This window comes from Meriones unguiculatus, chromosome 4 (assembly GCF_030254825.1).
Source record: "Meriones unguiculatus strain TT.TT164.6M chromosome 4, Bangor_MerUng_6.1, whole genome shotgun sequence".
NCBI lineage: Eukaryota > Metazoa > Chordata > Mammalia > Rodentia > Muridae > Meriones > Meriones unguiculatus.
Window position 1 is genome coordinate 8,370,404 of NC_083352.1, and position 17,435 is coordinate 8,387,838.

The 17,435-nt window shown below is 52.0% G+C and overlaps 2 protein-coding genes across 3 annotated transcripts in view; one reads left to right on the forward strand and one right to left on the reverse strand.

Annotated features, from left to right (window-relative positions):
- The window catches only part of Tmem255b (transmembrane protein 255B), a 36,449-nt gene extending 19,087 nt beyond the window's left edge, over positions 1-17,362 (forward strand). For both annotated transcript variants that reach the window (XM_060381414.1, XM_021653049.2), the window contains exons 7-9: positions 2,962-3,121; positions 3,786-3,929; positions 8,006-17,362. In XM_060381414.1, coding sequence (XP_060237397.1) covers positions 2,962-3,121; positions 3,786-3,929; positions 8,006-8,173 — 472 coding nt within the window. In that variant the 3' untranslated portion in view covers positions 8,174-17,362. The remainder of the gene's footprint in view (positions 1-2,961; positions 3,122-3,785; positions 3,930-8,005) is intronic.
- Gas6 (growth arrest specific 6) overlaps positions 11,959-17,435 on the reverse strand; it is a 30,262-nt gene continuing 24,785 nt past the window's right edge. Inside the window, exons 12-15 of the mRNA XM_021653031.2 lie at positions 16,521-16,689; positions 14,598-14,770; positions 13,122-13,350; positions 11,959-12,464 (exon numbers count right to left, since the gene is read on the reverse strand). Coding sequence (XP_021508706.1) covers positions 12,310-12,464; positions 13,122-13,350; positions 14,598-14,770; positions 16,521-16,689 — 726 coding nt within the window. The 3' untranslated portion in view covers positions 11,959-12,309. The remainder of the gene's footprint in view (positions 12,465-13,121; positions 13,351-14,597; positions 14,771-16,520; positions 16,690-17,435) is intronic.

Below are 17,435 nucleotides of genomic sequence, written 5' to 3' on the forward strand. Positions count from 1 at the left end.
GAAGCACTTACACCTGGGCTGGCCCCTGTTTGTCACAAACCTTGAGTCAGCTGGTCAGCAGGTGGCATCTCAGTGCATGCCATTTCTGCTCTGTTCCCTCTCAGGGATGAGGCCTACCTACAGCTCTGTTATGATACACATGGAGAATGAGAACACAGAATGCTTGCTGATTGTTCTGGCATGGGGGAGACAGTGGTTCAGCCTCCATCCTAGCTGGCCATTCCAGTGGTCTTGGGAACCGGGAGTCCCAGGATTTCTGATGCTGCCTGCTTCTCATGGTCAGTTTGTAGGGCTCCATGGCCTTTCCTAGTCCTCCCAGGCATTTGCTTCCCACTGGAAACACGCCCCCAGTCTCTGGAGCTTCCTCAGTGCTCTGTGCCAGGCGATCACCATCTGCTGCTCCTTCGGTTGTGGCCACGACCACCCTTGTGTGAGCTTGGCAGAGTGCCCTTGGGCTCCAGTCTGACTGATGTCTTAGTGATTGGGAGGAAGTGTCACTGTGGAGATGGCTTTCTAGGTCTTCGAGGGTTAGAGTGGTGGAGCTTGGAATCACAGTTCGGGCTGGTATTGGAGCTGGGAGCAGCATAGGGGTAGGGCTGGGGCTAAGGCCAACGTTAGGGTGTGGCTAGAGTTAGGATCATTCTGGAGTTAGTCGTAGTGCTGCCATCGCGGTTACATTTTATGTTTAGGGTTGTCACTATCTTTTTGGTTGTGTATTAGAGTCAGGGTTGGGCTAGTCATTTCTAGGGTTTATCTTAGGATGGTTAATTTGGGGCTTGGAGTTATGACTATTGCTGGAGTTTATTTAGGGTTAGAGTCAGCTCTAGGTTAGGGTTTGGGTTACACTAGTGTAAAGGTCTGAGCGAGGGCCAGGGTTTGTTAGGGTTAGGGCTGACATTGATGTTAATTTATATTTAGGGTTAAAGTTAATGAGATGGCTAGTTCTATGGCTCAGGTTAGGATCTGTATTGGTTATGATTAGAATTGAATTTATTTAGGTTTTTTTTTCTGGTTAGAGCTTAGACCATTATAAGGTTTAGGATTAGTGTTAGGTCCAGGGCTATGGTTAGGTAAAGTGTTGGCATTTGATTTGTGATACAGGTATGCTTATGGTTGCTGTTCTATTTTTATGTTTAGAATTAAGGTTAGGGTTAAGTTCATGCATGGGTTATAGTCTATAGTTAAGGTTTTGGATAGGGTTGTGGTTAGAGTTAGGACTAGTATTTAGATTAGGATTTGGGTTAGCACTAGACCTGGCCGGAGACCTAGTGTTGGTGTTGGTATTTGAGTTAGGATTAGGTTTTTGGTTATGGTTAAAGTTAGGTTAAAGCCAAGTGTGGTGGTGCATGCCTTTAATCTCTGCACTTTAATCTCTGCACACAGAGGCAGGTGGCTCTCTGAGTTTGAGGCTAGCCTGGTCTACAGAGTAAGTTCTAGGACAGACAGGGCTACACAGAGAAACCCTGTCTTAAAAAATAATGTATATTACTTATATAAACATTATATTTAAATACATATATATATACATATATATACATATACATATATGTATATATATAGTGTTAAGGTTAAGCTAGGTCTAGGGTTAGAGTTAAGGCTAAGACCAAGGACTACGGCTTGGTTTGGGTTTAAGTTGTCATTGGTATTACAGTTAGGGTTAGCATTGGAATTGGGTTCAGGGTTGGAATTAGGATTGGTATTAGGTTTACAGTTATTGGAAGGTTAACATTGTGGTTGAGCATCCAGAGTATTGTTAGTGCTAAGGGTAAGATTATGGCTAGGACTGGTGTTTGGTAATGTTTGGCATTGAGGTTATGGTTAAGATTAAGTATGTGGTTAATTTAGTTAGTCTCAGATCTAAGGTCAGGGTTAAGATTGGGGTTAGGATCAAAGTTCTATCTAGAGTTGGGGCTGGCTTTAGTGTTGGATTTGGCTGGTAGTTAAGCTTTTAATTAAGCACAGTCTTGCAGCTGTGCTTGGTTTGGGGATGTAGGGTCATGGAAGGTTAGGGTTGACACTGGGATTGGGGTTGAGGACTTGTGCTAAAGTTTGGTTTGATAACGTGGCCAGGGTTAGGGTTAATATTAAGTTAGGGTCTGGGGTTAGTGTTTTTATGTATGTTTTATTTTATGTATGGTTAGGGCCATGGTTGTGGTTAGAGTTAGGAATGTGTTAGTGTTGTAGTTAGGATTAGGGATAGGAGCAGGGCTAGGGTTAAGTTTTGGTTTGGTGTAGGGATGTTAGGGTTAGGCTATGGTTAGTGATATATTTAAGCTTGGGGGTTAGGTCATGTTTAGAGTTGTAGTTAAAGGCTCTACATATCACTTGGCTGGACATTTTGATCAGGTAAGTTTTGGGTCTGTGTTATTTCTATAGCCATGGTTGCCTCGGGAGCTGTCTTAGCCTTGTTGTGAGGTGTAAGTTTTCCTGGAGGGAAACTGTGTTTGGTTATAGATGTTTTTATGTTTAGGGTTATGTATGTTTTTGGGGGTCAGTACTACTTCTAGCTTTAAGTTTACAGTTGGGGAGTATGGTTAGGTCAGTGGTAAGGCTGCCTAAAGCCCCACTCTACTCTCTCCCTTCCGGAGTCTAGTGGCCCAAATAATCCTGGACTTCTCTGGGCTGGCAGCTGAGAGCTTATGTGGCCCCTTGACTAAATTCCCATCAGCCTTCTCTGTCCCAGTGGTCATGTTCACGACTGTGGCTCTAACTATGAGGCTTGTTAGCAAGACGTGGCTCTAACTCCAGGTGTTCCCCTGACCACAGCATGATGTCCTGGGCTGTTGCCTGGCAACAGTTTCTACACATAGGTTGGTCTACTGCCCACGGATCTGTCACTCAGTGATGGTCATCTCATTATAGATGTGATACTTGGGGGAAGTCATCTGACTATGGTCGAGCATGCTGCCCCCTGGCCATGCTCCGGCAACAGGGTCACTAACTTTGTTCTCCCTCTTGTAGCACAGAGCCCTCACCTGCCTACTATGAATTTGTGGGTGTGCGTAGCTGCCAGGACGTGACCCACCTGTACCGGCTGCTCTGGGCATCCACAGTGCTGAATGTACTGGGCCTGTGCCTCGGCATTGTCACAGCTGCAGTCTTGGGGGCTTTCAAGGACATGGTGAGTGGTGTCTTGTTATGTGTTTCCAGCCCAGAGCTCAGGGCCTTCTCCTTCAAGGGAGTGATCTGCATGTCAGATGGCAACTAGGACTACCAATCACTTGCCCTGACAGCCCCTGACAACCCGCCGGGTGAATCTTTCCCACCCTCTTAGGCAGGCAGAACTTGTTAGCATCTAAGAGCCAAACTCGCCTGCAAGCACTCTGTCACTGTGTGGTCCACGGTTGTCTGGGTGTGGTGAGTCTGGGTGGGTCCTGGACCCCCTTTAAAGAAGCTGAATGAGAGAGGTGAGATTCACCCATACTTACTTCTCCCTGAGCGAGCCCTGCTGCCCCTGCCCCTGAGCTCTAGCCTGCTGCCCTTTCATCACTGGGTAGAACCTTCCTTTTGTCCTCTCAGGGTGCATGGTAAACCCTTTAGGGGTTCTTCCAAGTCCATAGGACTGCAAAACACTCTGAGAGGTTCTTGCTTGTCCTGTGGCCCCAGAGGCTTTGGCCTTTGGTTACTCTCATCAGCAGGGAAGCCATGAATAGAGACTGGTCTGCTCTTCACGGTTTGCGTTAGGGCTTCCCAAAGGGCCAGGCTGCAGGTCTGAATGCTGCCTTGAGTGAGTGTGAGTGTGCATCGAGGTGGGTGGTCACCCCCACCCCCACCTTTCTTCACAGGTCCCTCTGTCTCAGCTGGCCTATGGCCCATCTCCACCACCTCAGATCCTCTACAACCCTGCGCAGCAGATCCTAGCCTACACCGGCTTGTGCCCTCCATCTATGACTGTGCCAACGTGTTCCTCCTACCCTCTGCCACTTCAGGTAGGCAAGTGTTGCCTGCCGAGGTCAGGCAGTGGTTATTTCTGCGGGCTTCCGAGTAGACAAGGTAGGGCTATAAGAAGGATGTGCTTTCATCTAGATGATGGAGACTGGGATCCTTATAGCCTGGGTCATGTCATTTTCAAGGCTCGTTGCTGTTCATGGCCCATGAGAGTTCTTTCGGTAGCTGTTTATTTTAGCCATGAACTGGCCCCACCCCAGATAGGCTGGGGGCCGGGGGGGGGGGCTGAACATGCCACCAGCTGCCTGGAGTCTGAACACTTGATGCCAGTAAGTGCTCTAAGCGGAGCCCTGGTGCTTGCCAACATCTGAAGTTTATCTACAAAGATGCCAACTCTATAGGGCTCATGTGCCCAGTGCTGCAGACCCTGAGGCCATCAGGGGAGGAGTTCTGGAATGAGATCTTGTTTGAACAGGGCTTTGCCTCACCTATTTCCACTCTTGGATTTGGCTTGTTCATGTTCTATGAAGCTCTGGTGGCCAAGGGCAAAAGGCCCCTGTTGTCTAGTGGTTCTGTACTGGCTGGGCTTGGCAGTGTGGACTTGTGAGGCTGGGATCCTCTTGTTTGCATCTCAGCACTGTGGCGTGTCAGGCAGGTCCTGACCTCCACCTCCCTATGCAGAGACCCCTAGTCATGACAACCAAAAATCATCTGTAAATCAGCCCTGTGACTTCTGTGAGGAGACTGAGAGCCCAGGTCTAGACAAACCTTTCTAGATGGGGTGATGCCTACTCCTGCATCCTGGATGTAGGTGACTTGTCTTACGGCACCAATGGAAGCAGTTATGAGACTCAGAAAGTGGTGCTCAGCATAGCTCTGTGCCATCGCACTATGCTGATGAGTTTCTTTGACCTGTGCGCTCTGGTGAATAGGGTGACATAATTTGTTTTGAAGTCACATGCCCTCAGGTATTTTCCCAGAAGACCTCCACTATGAAGCGAGGCCTTGCCAGGCAAATGACTGTTTGGGGAGGGCATGGGTGTCCAGCTCCAACTCTCTTGGATGGCGAGAGTTGTCCAAACCTTAGGACTAAGCCAACACAGTGACCAGGTGAGAGCAGCCCTTGGGAGGTCTCTGACCATCCGGGCTCCACACGTGGATGGGGACTGACAGGAACATGTAGAGCTGAGGCATGGGGACCCTCCGTGTCTGGGATCCTCACACACAGCTTCATTCTGCTCCCCGGGGCTCACTGGTGCTTAGACTCAGGGGTGAAGTTGCTGTGCCGCTGCTCCGCCCTCTACAAGGGGCAGAACCTTTTCTCTGTACCTAAGCTTCCTCTGCTTACGTGGAAATGAGGCTGGGGCTGTAACCCTGGACTACTTGCGTCCTTTGGTCTCTGGAGGAGGGACACTGTGGTTGTCTGCTGCAGTTTTGGAGAGTGGGTCTGGTCTCTCAGTGTGATGCCCTCAGGCTGTGCTAGTGGGGCTTTCCGAAAGAGCCCTCATGCACAGGGACCTGAAGTCAGAGAACATAAGGCCCCTTTGGGGGTAAAGTCTGGCTCAAGACTGACTCTTCGCTGGAACATCAGAAACAGCTGTGTCTAGGGTCAGGAACCGAGATGGCCCTGGTGATAACTCTAAAGGCATCTAAATTGGTAGCACCAGCAGAAGCAGCTGCAGCTCCAAGACCTCTGCCTTTTGCTCCAACTTCCTGCATTGACTTCGAGAAGGATCCCCCTGGTCTCCATCCCAGGAAGGATGCTATCACCTCAGGCTGCAGCTCATCCCGGGATCCTGCTCTCTGCTCTCTCTTACCAAATCTACTTGTGAGACTTTAGGACTATCTCTGGGTAGACCTGATGGGGCTCTCTCAGCTGGTCTGGCTGCTTTTGGACACAGAGAGCCACCAAGTCCCATAGATGCCAAGAGCATGACTCCAGAGCACAGCCTGTACAGAGAGCGTCTTCTCTCAGGACACCTGATGCTCTACAGGGGATGATGGTGAGCAAGGAATCTGTGGTTTCCTCCCACCTGCGTCTAGGATGGTTGGGCCAGTCCTGGTGCCTTCCTGTCTCCCAGAGGAAGAATGGACAGCTGTGAAGGGGCTGCTAGCCTGCTCTCACGGAATGTGAGATTCCCCATGAGGAGCTCTTCCCTGTTGCATGTACTTGGAAAAGGATAAATGCCCTTTGTGGTGGTGCATAAGGGTCAGTCCTTCACCACAAACATACTTCTGGGAACCTGGAAGATGACCTGTCAAGTCCCATGGGTGCTCTTCCTCCTACTCTGGCCTTCTGGGATCTTTGTAATTTCCAGAGTGGAGGCGTCCCTTCCTCCCAGAGGCCAGGGAGTCCCACCCTCTGGGCTGAGCGGCCTTGTCAGCAGCCTGTGTGGGAGTATCATTGCACATATGCTTAGTCATGAGATTTCTCGGGAACAGGCATATTGGATGAGCTGTGTGCTCCCTAAGAACGACGGAACAAATTCTGTCTCCACTGGCCATCAGAGATGGAAGGAGATATTTTAAGTGTCCTGTTAAAGTCATTAGCAGCCAGCAGACATTCCTGCATAATGGGAGTGAGTGAAATGGCTCTGCGGGGGTGTTTCGTGAAGTTAGTCAAAAGAAGAACTTTAAAGGGGTTGGAGCCTACCCCCAGCAGCTTGCCCAGTTGGCAGCTGAGGCTAGCCTGAATGGTGTTGCTGGGCAGCAGTTCTGTCCTCCATGAGGGCAGGGTCTGCCTTCACGGGGCCTTAGTGAGGTGCTTTCTCTCATTTCCCAGTGGTTTGCTCTGTGGCTCCCAGGGGTTGCTCCGTGTGTCTGCGCGGTTTATCCTGAGGTTTCTGGGGGTCTATCCTGTGGTTCCTGAGAGCTTGCTCCACAGTTTGTGTATCCACTTATCTTCAGAAAAGAGCAGAAGGGACAGGGTGGGAAGCCCATCCTAGCAGACTGAAGAAGGTGATCTGCAGGCCTGCACTGGCCCTGCACTCAGAAGGCTGCACACAGATCTGAGGGAGAAACAAGAGAAGATTCAAGAGCAAAAGTTGAACTGTTTGTGACAATCATCTCTAGCAAGGGAGACTTTCTCAGCTTCTGTTCTTCTTGGGAAGTAGTGATTTTAGGATAGAATGCTGCCAGATCCCCCTCCAGCATCGGGAAGATACGGCTAGTTGGTTCCTCAGGAGGCCCAGATGCTGCTGGTAGGAGTATGATGCACACAGGCATCACTTTAAAAACTCACTTCAGGATTCACGTTATTTGCTTAAATACTGATGTTAAGTTTTAAAGTTCTGGTACTTACAAGGAGAAAAGAAAAAAGGAAATACTAGAAAAGATTGACTTCAGATCTGTGCTGTTCCCCAAATTTCTCTTCTCACACTAACTCATCCTTGCTCTTGAGGTGCTTCAGAGATGCAATCCCAGCAGATGTATATATACATGAGAGAGATTTGTCTTAATTATTGACTCTTGTGAGTAGAGTGGAGGCTGGTCCACTGTCTTCAGGACCAAGGAAGTGCTGTTGGGACTGTAACCCACAGTCACACACTGGCAGTTTCTTTCTCCTTGAGGGTCTCTGCCATTTTTTCTTAAGGTCTGCAACTCATTGGACCAGGTTCCCCAATAGTGGGGAGGGCACCAGCTTCCTCAAAGTCACTTTTAAATGTTAATTACATCTAAAAAATACCTTCCATAAACTTCTAGACTGTGGCTTCTGGACATTCGGTCGCTGCCATATTAACCACCATGCTGTGTTGGAAATGTTAATGGTCTTGCTCTCTTTAGTGAGTGCCAAGGACCTGGCTCTAGGCTGTCCCTGGCTCTTGTAGTGCTCGCGAAAGCAGGCTGGGTTAAATGGGCCAGTGAGGTCTGGAGTTTGTAGACTTGCTCTGGTGTTCCCAGCAGCATCAGAAGCCAGGTTTGGGCCAGCCAGGCACCATGCAGGCTGACACTTGACCAGTCTTGGCTGTTCTAGGCTTGGGAGGCTTTCGGGGGGTGGGGGGGAGGAGCTGGTGAGCTGGTGGCTCCTGAGCCGGTCAAGATGGTGCTGGCATATATTCTTGACAGGGTAGCTGAGTCCCCCACTGCTGATGGAGGACGCCTCTGTGTTTGATTGCAGCCCTCCAGCGCCCTGCCGGCCTCGTCCTCTGCTGACCTCTCCCTGCCTGAGGACCCGGAGTCTCCCTCCCAGCACAACTCCAGCCACGGGCACTCTCCTAACGCTCCTCCACTCTGCACACCAGCCTATTTCCTCCCAGGGGAGAAGCCTCCCCCCTACGCACCCTGACACGGAGGAGGTAGCAGATTGAAGAGTAACTTGGTTTGGGGTTTTCAGGAATAGAACAAGACTAATAAGCCACATATAGAAAGCCTGCTTCTGCAGCCAGCCTTGCAGAGAATCCAGGAAGCTTGGCAAAGCTGTATGCTTCTCCTGGCCACGCCCTCTGCCAGCACAGGCCAGGACCAGAGCCAGCAGAGCCAGCTGACTCAGCACCATGGCACCTCTGCTCACCTCGCCCCACGTGCAAACCAGTAGCAAACCGTACGAGACCCCAGCTTCACCACCCACTGCTCCGCTTCATCCCTTCCAAGTCTTGGTGTGTTCCCGGTTGCTATTATCTTGTAAAGGGAAGGTAACCAGGCATTTCTATTGGTGATGATTGTGCCTTCAGGAAATGCATTACAAGTTGACAGATTTCTTTGAGCATGTCCCCAAGAAGGGACCGACTGAACCCCTGAGCTCCACTTGTCTGATTTGAAGGAAACAAGCTTTGAGCAGACATCCAGAGCAACTTCTAAGAAGCCTTTGAGCTCTGCCTCTCTGCAAGCTCCACCTTTTGGTAGACTCCAGTTCTCATGCTCACTTCTCCCTGTGGTGCTCTGTTGATTTGTGGCCACTGGTTTGTTCATTAATTAGCTGTTGTGTGGCCACCGGGGCCTGCCTTCCCTCTCCAAGGTCCGTTACTAGCAGGTTGTGGTGGAGGACCAGCCTGTGAAGATGTGGCTCCTGCGCCCCCTGCTGGCCATGGCCAGTCTGTCCAACAGCCATCTCACCAGAGCAAGCTAGAGAGAGCTCCCAGCACAGGTCTACGTGGGAAGGTGACAGGTCTGTCTGTGCAGAAGATGTGCTGCAAACCCAAGAGCTGCTTACTGGTCCCGAAGTGCTGAGACACCACTGGTCTGAAGGCTGCTTGCTACGCACTGTCTTCATTGTATGACAGGATCTTGGTTCTATTTGATGCTGACTGACCTTGGATCCAATACAGTCTTGCTTCCCTACATCCTCCAGGAGCCTCAGCCTCCCTGTGACCCTGGATCAATAGCAAATGATATTCAGCCAACATATTATACCATGTTTATACTAGGATATTGGATACTTCCTTGGACCACAGTTTCAGAGGCAGTTGTGAAAGTCTCCTTAGAGTTTCACTTGGAGGCAACAGGCCAAAAACCCCTCTGGACTTTGGAGGGACATTGGGCACTGTTCCTTGACGGGGTGAGTGGCCAGTTGGCTGTCCCCTGCCTTGTATTTATCCAGAGTGCACACTTAAGCAGCTCTCACAACGGACGTGCCACAGTGCTGGCAATGGACGAAGCTGTCCGACATGCCAACGGAAAGATTCCTGCTCCTTGTTGGGGTGAGGGTCAGGAAGATGGGGGTGGCCAGAGGCACAGAGAAGTATCCTTGATGAAGATGCGCACACAGCAGGCTGCTTTTCCCCAGGACTGGGACAAAGGATACCTCATCTGCATGGTGATTGTTCAGAGCAGAGCCAAATTCTGGAGGCTGCTGGGAGCAAGGGTTTCCAAGGCATCAGAGCCTCCTGGTGCAAAGCCCACACTCCCCCCCCATCTGCTTTTATATTGTGGCACTCTAGTTTTGCACTCAGTAGTCTTGTCTCCTGGGCCCAAGGGGCTCTGCCTCTGAACCTCATAAAGCTGCCCCTAGCGCTTTTGCCGAACAACAAAACATCGCGTCTGGGTGTAGAGCCCATGCCCACTGGAGCCAAGAACTATTAAGAAACATTGAATTCTCAAGGTCAACAGTTTTGTTCATCGCCACAAATATGCCTCTCTTCCTCATCCCTAGCCAGAGAATGTAAGGTCCTGTACCCTAGTCTCCAGAGCAGCCCCCCACAACCCACACTAATATACAGTGTGGGCAGATACCCACACCCACAAAGACCGAATGCTTGCCTTTGTGTGGGCAAGACTAGGAAGCCAGCTGGGGCCTGAATGCTCAGTGGCTCGTCCCTTGATGGCTTTGCCTCTTTGAATATGGCCCGAGGGTCTGCTATGTGCTTGGCTTCTGCTCTGCTTGGTGAGATTTGCTTGCGCCCGTTTGTCTTGTCACTGAACCTATCAGCTGCCTCTGCTTTTGGATTGATGGGAGGTGGGGCTGACAGTCTGTGCTATGGTAGCAGCTCACAGGAGCCTATGGAGCATGTATGTGGTGGGCCATGGCCCACTGCTGAGAGAGACGGAGCTCTTCTGCCTTAGCAGATCAGCCTGCTTGAGCTGGAGCTCCGCTTGTACCATCTCCCAGGTGGGCCACAGAGCCATCAGAGCTCTGCTTCTCAAGACCCAGTAGCAATAGCTTGGTGATGGATGGCACCTGTCCACAGGCCAATGACCAGCAGAGGGTGTTCTACAGGGCCTGCCTGGGTCTCCTACTTCTCTCTTGGGTGGTCACTCTACTTGTCAAGTTTGTAGGAAGTCATTGCCTGTTCTAGACAGGGACCCTGTGATCCTGGTGTCTCCAAGTAGCTTCCAGTTAGAGCATCTGGCCTCCCGTTATGTTTAAATGCATGATCTGCAGGCTTTGTGTGTCTTGGAAAACACAGTGAAACGGTCTGCCCTGAAGCAGTGGTTTCTAAAAGGTGACTTTGCCCTAGGTACATTAGAAAAAACCCAGAGACAAATTTATCAGAGAGGAGTATGATAGAGGGAGGATGGGGTGCTGACAAAGGTCCTGTATGCACAGGAGGACCCCAGGCCCAAGAGAGCAACCTCCTCAAGGAGACAATGAAAACAATACAAAAGAAATGGTAAAGGTCCTTCCCTAGAAAAAGTGACAAGTCTGCAGCCAATTCAGACCATAGGTACCATCCAATCCATTCCACACTGTTCTTTCAAAGTTTGCACCACCCCTCAAAGGGTCCTGGTGCTTCCCTTGGGCTCCGCAGCTTGGCCACCTGGATTTAGGATAGGCAGCTGACAGATGCATTATTGCTTTGTTCGGTTATAAGGCTTGGTGCCAGCCAGGGCTGGTGCTGCAACATCAGAGAAAAGAGGTGTCTGGGCCCTTCCCGCACAGCGCCGTCTCCCCAAGGCAGATAAGGAATGCCAACTATCTGGCTCCCCCTGCATGTCTGTGTGCTCTCCTTCCAACCAGCACTTGTCCTACTCTGTTCTTGGGCTCATGACCTGGAGAGAACTGGGGCTGGTTGGAGGACACTCGTGAGAACATTCCACGAGAACATTCCAGAGCTGCCTCCAATGCAAGGAAAAACCACTGAAGGTCCAGGGGACACGGCCTGACCAGTTGAAGACAGAGCTGAGCCCTAGAAGGCTGTAGGCTTTCGACAGTGTCATTCCTGTCCTGTCCTTCACCAGAGCTTACAGCATGCTAGGGCTTAAGAACATCAGAAGCTCCCCAACTTCTTCCCTTGTGAAGAAACGGCAGCTCAGAGATACCCAGCAAGCTGCTGTGTTCTTAAAAACAACAACAAAAAAGAGGGGCAGCCAAGAGGCAAATGGCTGGTATGAAGGAGAGATGGAGATTTACAGGTGCCACCTCCCATACTGGCTGCCAGGGCAGTTTTAAGAAGGGTTCTGTGTGTGGGAGTTACAGCAGGGCTAGGCAGGACTCTTATTTGCAGAGTAGAGCGAGGCTTCAGCCCTTGCCAGCATCCATGAGAAGAGGCTCCTCGGGCAGGTCCCAGCTGCCTGGCCAGGGACACAGGTCCTAGGAAAGGCCCCTCGAGCTGTGGGGCTGAGGCACAATGCTCTTGTTACCTGAAAGCAGCTCAGAACTGAGAAACCTCCAGAACAACTGTGACCAACACAGGGTTAAAAAGGTTTCTGTAAATATTTTATTTTCCTTTTTTTTTTTTTTTTTTTTTAGAGTCAGAAGCATGTGGTAATAAAAATAATAGAGAATTATTTTCTTCACATCCACTCTGCTGCAAGCTGCCAGCCCCCAGCAGGCCTCACGGCTCTGACCAGCCACTGACCTGATACCAGTCCCATTATGTACAGATATGTTACAAGGCAAAGAAAGATCTCAAAAAGCCACAAGGGCGGTAGCCCACCGCTCCAGTGTTGCAGGACCTGTGCAAGAGGAGCCACTGCTGTGTCCTGTTTCCCTTTTGCCTTTAGGGTGGAGATCTCTCCAGCACGAGAGTCCTAGAGCAGCTTGGGTTAGGGTGTGGCTTGCTCCACAGGTGGGCAAGAATGGGAGGTGATGTCACTGTGCTTGTATGAGGCCTCATCCAGGTCCAGGACCTTCTGGTTTACCTCCAGGGTCATGCATCCACGGTAGAATGCTGTGACGGGTGCAGAAGTCACTGGTACATCTGAGCAGCGGGAGAACAAACAGGAGCCAACATGAGCCCACTCCAGGGCACACCCACCACCTTCTCTACCACTTAGGGCCAGCCCTGCCTATGTTCTCTGTTGTCATTCCAGGATGCAGCCCTGTACAGGTATAGAAGGTCTTCACCCCTCAACCCCCAGGCATGCACGCACATGCTCTAGAGGAGTATCTTCTCATCTCCCTTCATTCTTACTGGCTAAAACTGAACTGTCAAGGCAGAGAGCCTGCTCTTTGCTTAAGGTACAGGCCGTGCATACCTCCCACCTGGGGGCCTGGGGAAGCAGGATGCTGGTGGTTACTCTTGCCAGCTCCCCCTGGTAGAAGGAAGAAGGGCCGGCAGCCACTGTCATCTACTAAGGAGGCAGATGCCTGGTCGTGGTCACTCCTGTGTCTGATCTCCTGGGCTCCCACACAACACCTCTCAATGGGTGACTCAGCAATGCCAGCCCGGAGGAACTGAACTGATGAGGCCCTTCATTTCAACCCTAGCACAAGCCAGTGGAGAAGTCTCCCTGCATGGATGGTTGCTATAACCAGAACCCTGTCTCGTGGCACTGGCATAGCTCGTGTGTGAAGCCAGTCGGCCAGACTGGCTCCAGGGATGCCCACTACCGCAGCTAGACCAGAGAGCTCTTGCCTGGCAGGCCTCCAACGAAGGTGAGCACAGAGCCTCGAAGGTGTGTCTCAAGTACGGCCAGTCTCTCCTGCAGCTGGGCAGCGCTCACTTCGCTCTGGCCTTTGGTACCATCCACTTCCAGGACGGCCTCACCGTGCCGCAGGGAGACCGTGACGATGTGTTCCTGGCTGTCGCACACCTTGATTTCCATCAGTGCCAGGGCCACATCCTCGACTGCCAGGACCACCAGCTGCAGGGATCCAGAAGCACAGGGGGCACACAGGGGTCAGCGCATCCCAGTCAAGGCTGGCCCCATAGGCCAGCTGTCATGTCCTCCCCCAACGCTACCCTTTCTGAGTGGGTAGGGCTACCATGGCTCGGAACACTGTGCCTTCTCCTACCCTGGGGCTCCGTTTCAGTGCATGAAATCTGGACGGTGAGAGGAGAGGGCTCTTACAGAGGACTTGGGTTTTCTTCTAGTATCCACATTGCTCTCAACTATCTCTAACTCCGGGTCCACAGGATCTGCTGCTTTTGCCTGCTCTCCGTAGGCGCACAGTGCACATACATGCAATGTAGCCCCCCCCCAAACCATTTAAAGTCTCTGGGAAACTGTGAGGGCTTGGGTCACCCCTACCCAGCCTGAGCTGAAAGGAAGTGACAGGATACACCTGTAGCCCTGTGGTACCAGCACTGGGAGAGAGCACACTGCCTGCCTTCCCTCGGGCTGTTCATCACGCACGCTATGGGAGGGGCAAGATGCCTGGGCCCCTTGGTGGGATGTATCATGGGAATCAACCCTGTTATGGTTAGTAAGTAGCCAGCAGGGCGCTACGGCCTGGCCCGGGGGAGATAGAAACCCTCTTGTCTGACTCACTTTCCTCTTTGAAACATGGAAGGTTTTCCTCTCTCAAAAGTCTCATGATCCATAAGAAAATAGTGGGGGTCAGTGGCTTGGCATGGTTGCCTGGCTGGGGAAGCCATGGACAGAGCTGGAGTGGCGGTTCTGCCTCAGGGGCAGGTGAAGTCAGGACCTTCCCCAGCATCCCCCACCAGTCTTGTGTGACACGCTGTCAGAGCATATGGCTAGGCTAATGGGTCTGACTCTAAAAGAAAGCTCAACGCTGCTAGTGACGCTACCTGACTCTTTCACTGCTCCTTGTGGACACCCGGCACTTACAGTCAGCAGTGGCTCGCTGCCATACCAGCCACCTTGGCCAGTAGCGTACATTGTGCCTGGGTGGCTGCCTTGTCCCCAAAGCCAGAGAGGACTAGCTGTGTGTTATTCAGGCCTGCTTAGAGACTCTGGGTCTGGGAAGGAGTCTCCAGTGCAGGGAGAGGGGGCGAGGCCTCAGGACCTCTCCTGGCTGGTTGGGGCTTAGCACAATCGGCTCTGGAAAACAATGGGAGATACTCGGGGCTTCCCCAGGGGCCAGGCTATGCTAGTTAAAGCTGGGCCCACGGTCTAGTTGGTTCTGGGGCTCCATTCAGGCCTACCTGTTTCTTGAGCTTCTTTGTAGAGTGGTAGTCGACCAGGGCCACAGAGAGGGGGACGACATCGCTGTCACCCACCAGCGCTAGCAGCACCCCTGTGTCGGTGGCAGGGCGGATCCGAGCCACCACTTCTACTTCCCAGGTGGTCTCCGTGCCGACATCCAGCGATGTTCGGGCTGCAATGAAGGCGGCACATTACAAGGCAGTGCAAGGGGCAGAGAGGCGCAAGTGAGGAGCAGCTCCGACCGACCGGAGAGCCACGACCAGCTCTGCACGCTCTAGGAGGGGCCTCCCAGTGAGAAGGTGACTGCGGAGTGTGCAGCCGGGCTGGCCCCTAAGACCAGCCAGTGTCTCAACATGCGGATGGAGGGGAGAAGATCAACAGTGGAGGCTGTTGACATGTGGGTATGGCGGATGCCCGGGTATGACTGCTCCCCACTTCCAAGTGCCCTGTGGGTGCTCTTCAGGTAACAAAGACCTATGGAGCCAAGTGCAGCACCGAGGGCCATCACCTCCTTGTTTCCACTGCTCCCCTGCCGAATTCACAAGGCACCGTGCACAGCTACAGCCAATGTGCTAACCTCCCTCCTGCTAGCTCCAGGAGCCTGGACGGCACGCAGATTGGCTGGAGAACTCACGGGCCACACCCGTGTGTGGATGGGAATGGATGCTGTGAGCTGCATGGCTCCAGAGGGCCCTACATGCGTCTGTGGCCTGGGCTTAGCCTTCCAGAGCCTCATGGGGTGAACTTATACAGCACACAGGTGCCTCATGTCTAAGATGCAGCTGGGTGACCTTGATGTCATGTGTCTTTAAGGCCATGCACAGGAGGATTCTGGTTTTCTCCAGGTAAACAGCTCATCTCTCTCAGCACTCGGAGGAGGCAGGAAGAAACCCTCAGCCTTAGATGTAAGCCTATATACCTCCATTCAAGGGCTGCTCTGAGTGAATCAGGGCTGGCACAGACGTGACCAGACTCAGCGCTCCCTGTGGTGCGTGAGGGGGCTCTGAGGCTGGCCTGGTCTCCCCTCCCCGTGCACAGTCCATCAAATCAAGCACTAGATGATATCCACTCAATAGCTTGCCGAGTCTATGAACACAGAGTACAAAAAGTAGGAATAAAAACTCATTGTGTGGATGGAAGAAGCCAAGTGCAGCTTGCCTGGCAGGAGCTTAACGAAGACGCCAGACCTTCCTTACTCTTCCTCAGAACGTTAGGGGCCCAAAAGGACCCCCAGTGACTGTCGTATTTTAAGAAATTTTGGGCTCTTGTTTAAAGGAGCCTAAGACCTGAGTGCCCGGCCTTGTGCCTCATTGGCCATCCCCATGGGCCAGGTAGATAACAGGTTCCAGGACTGGCATGTTCACTCACAGAAGAGGTACAAACCCCGTGTATCTGCCCTCTGCTACCATGTCCTTGAGACACACAGTAGGACACACTTTTGTCAGCCCCCTGCCTGCTTCCTCTCCATATGGGCCTGAGTACCTGAGAGGGCTCTTTCCAAGGGTGGTAAAGACTGACCCTCCTGTCTTCATGCTAATCCTCTTCCCACCTCTAAACCTTCTCTGATTGCTGAGCCTCATGAAGTCAGTGGCCAGCAAAGGTCTGACTCACTTCTGAGCATTTTCACACTCGTTCAGATATGTCCAAGGTTGATCTTCCAGATTTTCTTCCACATACCCAGCAGGCCTACCCATCTTTTCTCTCCTAGCTCTTGGACCATGCCTTCATCACTTCCTCTCCCATGGCTGACTCTATGTGAAGGCCAGAGAGTAGGCCTGGCTGCCCTGCTGAGCCCTGCTCCAGCCTGTGGGTAGCCGGCTTGTCCCTGGCACTCAGTGAGGCAGGAACTATTCAGGCAGACACTCTGCTTCAGGCTATAGCTGACTGGGCATGTCCCCCCCCCCCACAATAGCTTCACTTACTGTAGTTGAGGCTGTAGAAGGCAAATGCGTTCCCAGGGAAGAAGGATCCCCTCTCGGTCACGGAGAAGCACTGCATTTTTGTATTTGCCTTTACTGTTTCCTGGATGGCGCTGTCCTCCCCATTCAGCCAGTTCCAGCTCCTCATGCACCCGTCCAGGCGAGGGTTAATCTGGAAAGACAGGGAACTCCTGGTGGCTTCTTGACTAGGACACTGAAATGGCCGACTAGAGGAAGAGAGGTCACCAGCCTAGCACTACAGGACCTGCTGGCTTAGGAGTGTAAATCTGTGCTATAAATATGATATAGGGAGGCCTTTCGCAGAAGAGTGCTTCACTTTTGAAGACACCTCAGGACACCCATATCCACACAGGATGAGAACAGGAGGCAGCCATCTGCCCTGCCTGCCCGGTCTCCCCACTGTGCTGCAGGGACAAGGTACCTGCCACCTGACTGCACATTTTATTGTGGCTGTGCCTGTCCCTTACTCAGGCCCACACAGCATAGCTACAAAGTCAGCCGGGGCCAGAGGATGCCAGTCCCAGGCTGACCACACACCCACTGTGTGCGAGCTGTTACATAATCAAATCACGCCACCCTCATCTTATGGCTCGTGGAAGATCTGCAACGGTGTGTGACGTCATACCCCTGGGACTGTCCTGAAGGATGCGTAAGTCACTATCAACTACGAAGCAGGTTTTCTATCTTCAGTGGGTGTTTCCACCCCTAAAACAAGGGTTCTGACCACTGAGCTCAGAGACGAGAAGCCAAGGCCCGGTGTGGCGTAGGACAGAAAGAAACAGGACTTTGAAAAATGACATGCGCCCCCCCCCCCCCAACAAAAAGACCCTAATCAGAGCTTCCCCCACTGGAAATCTAGGTATGGCTCACAACCCAAATGTTCTTGAGATGCACCCA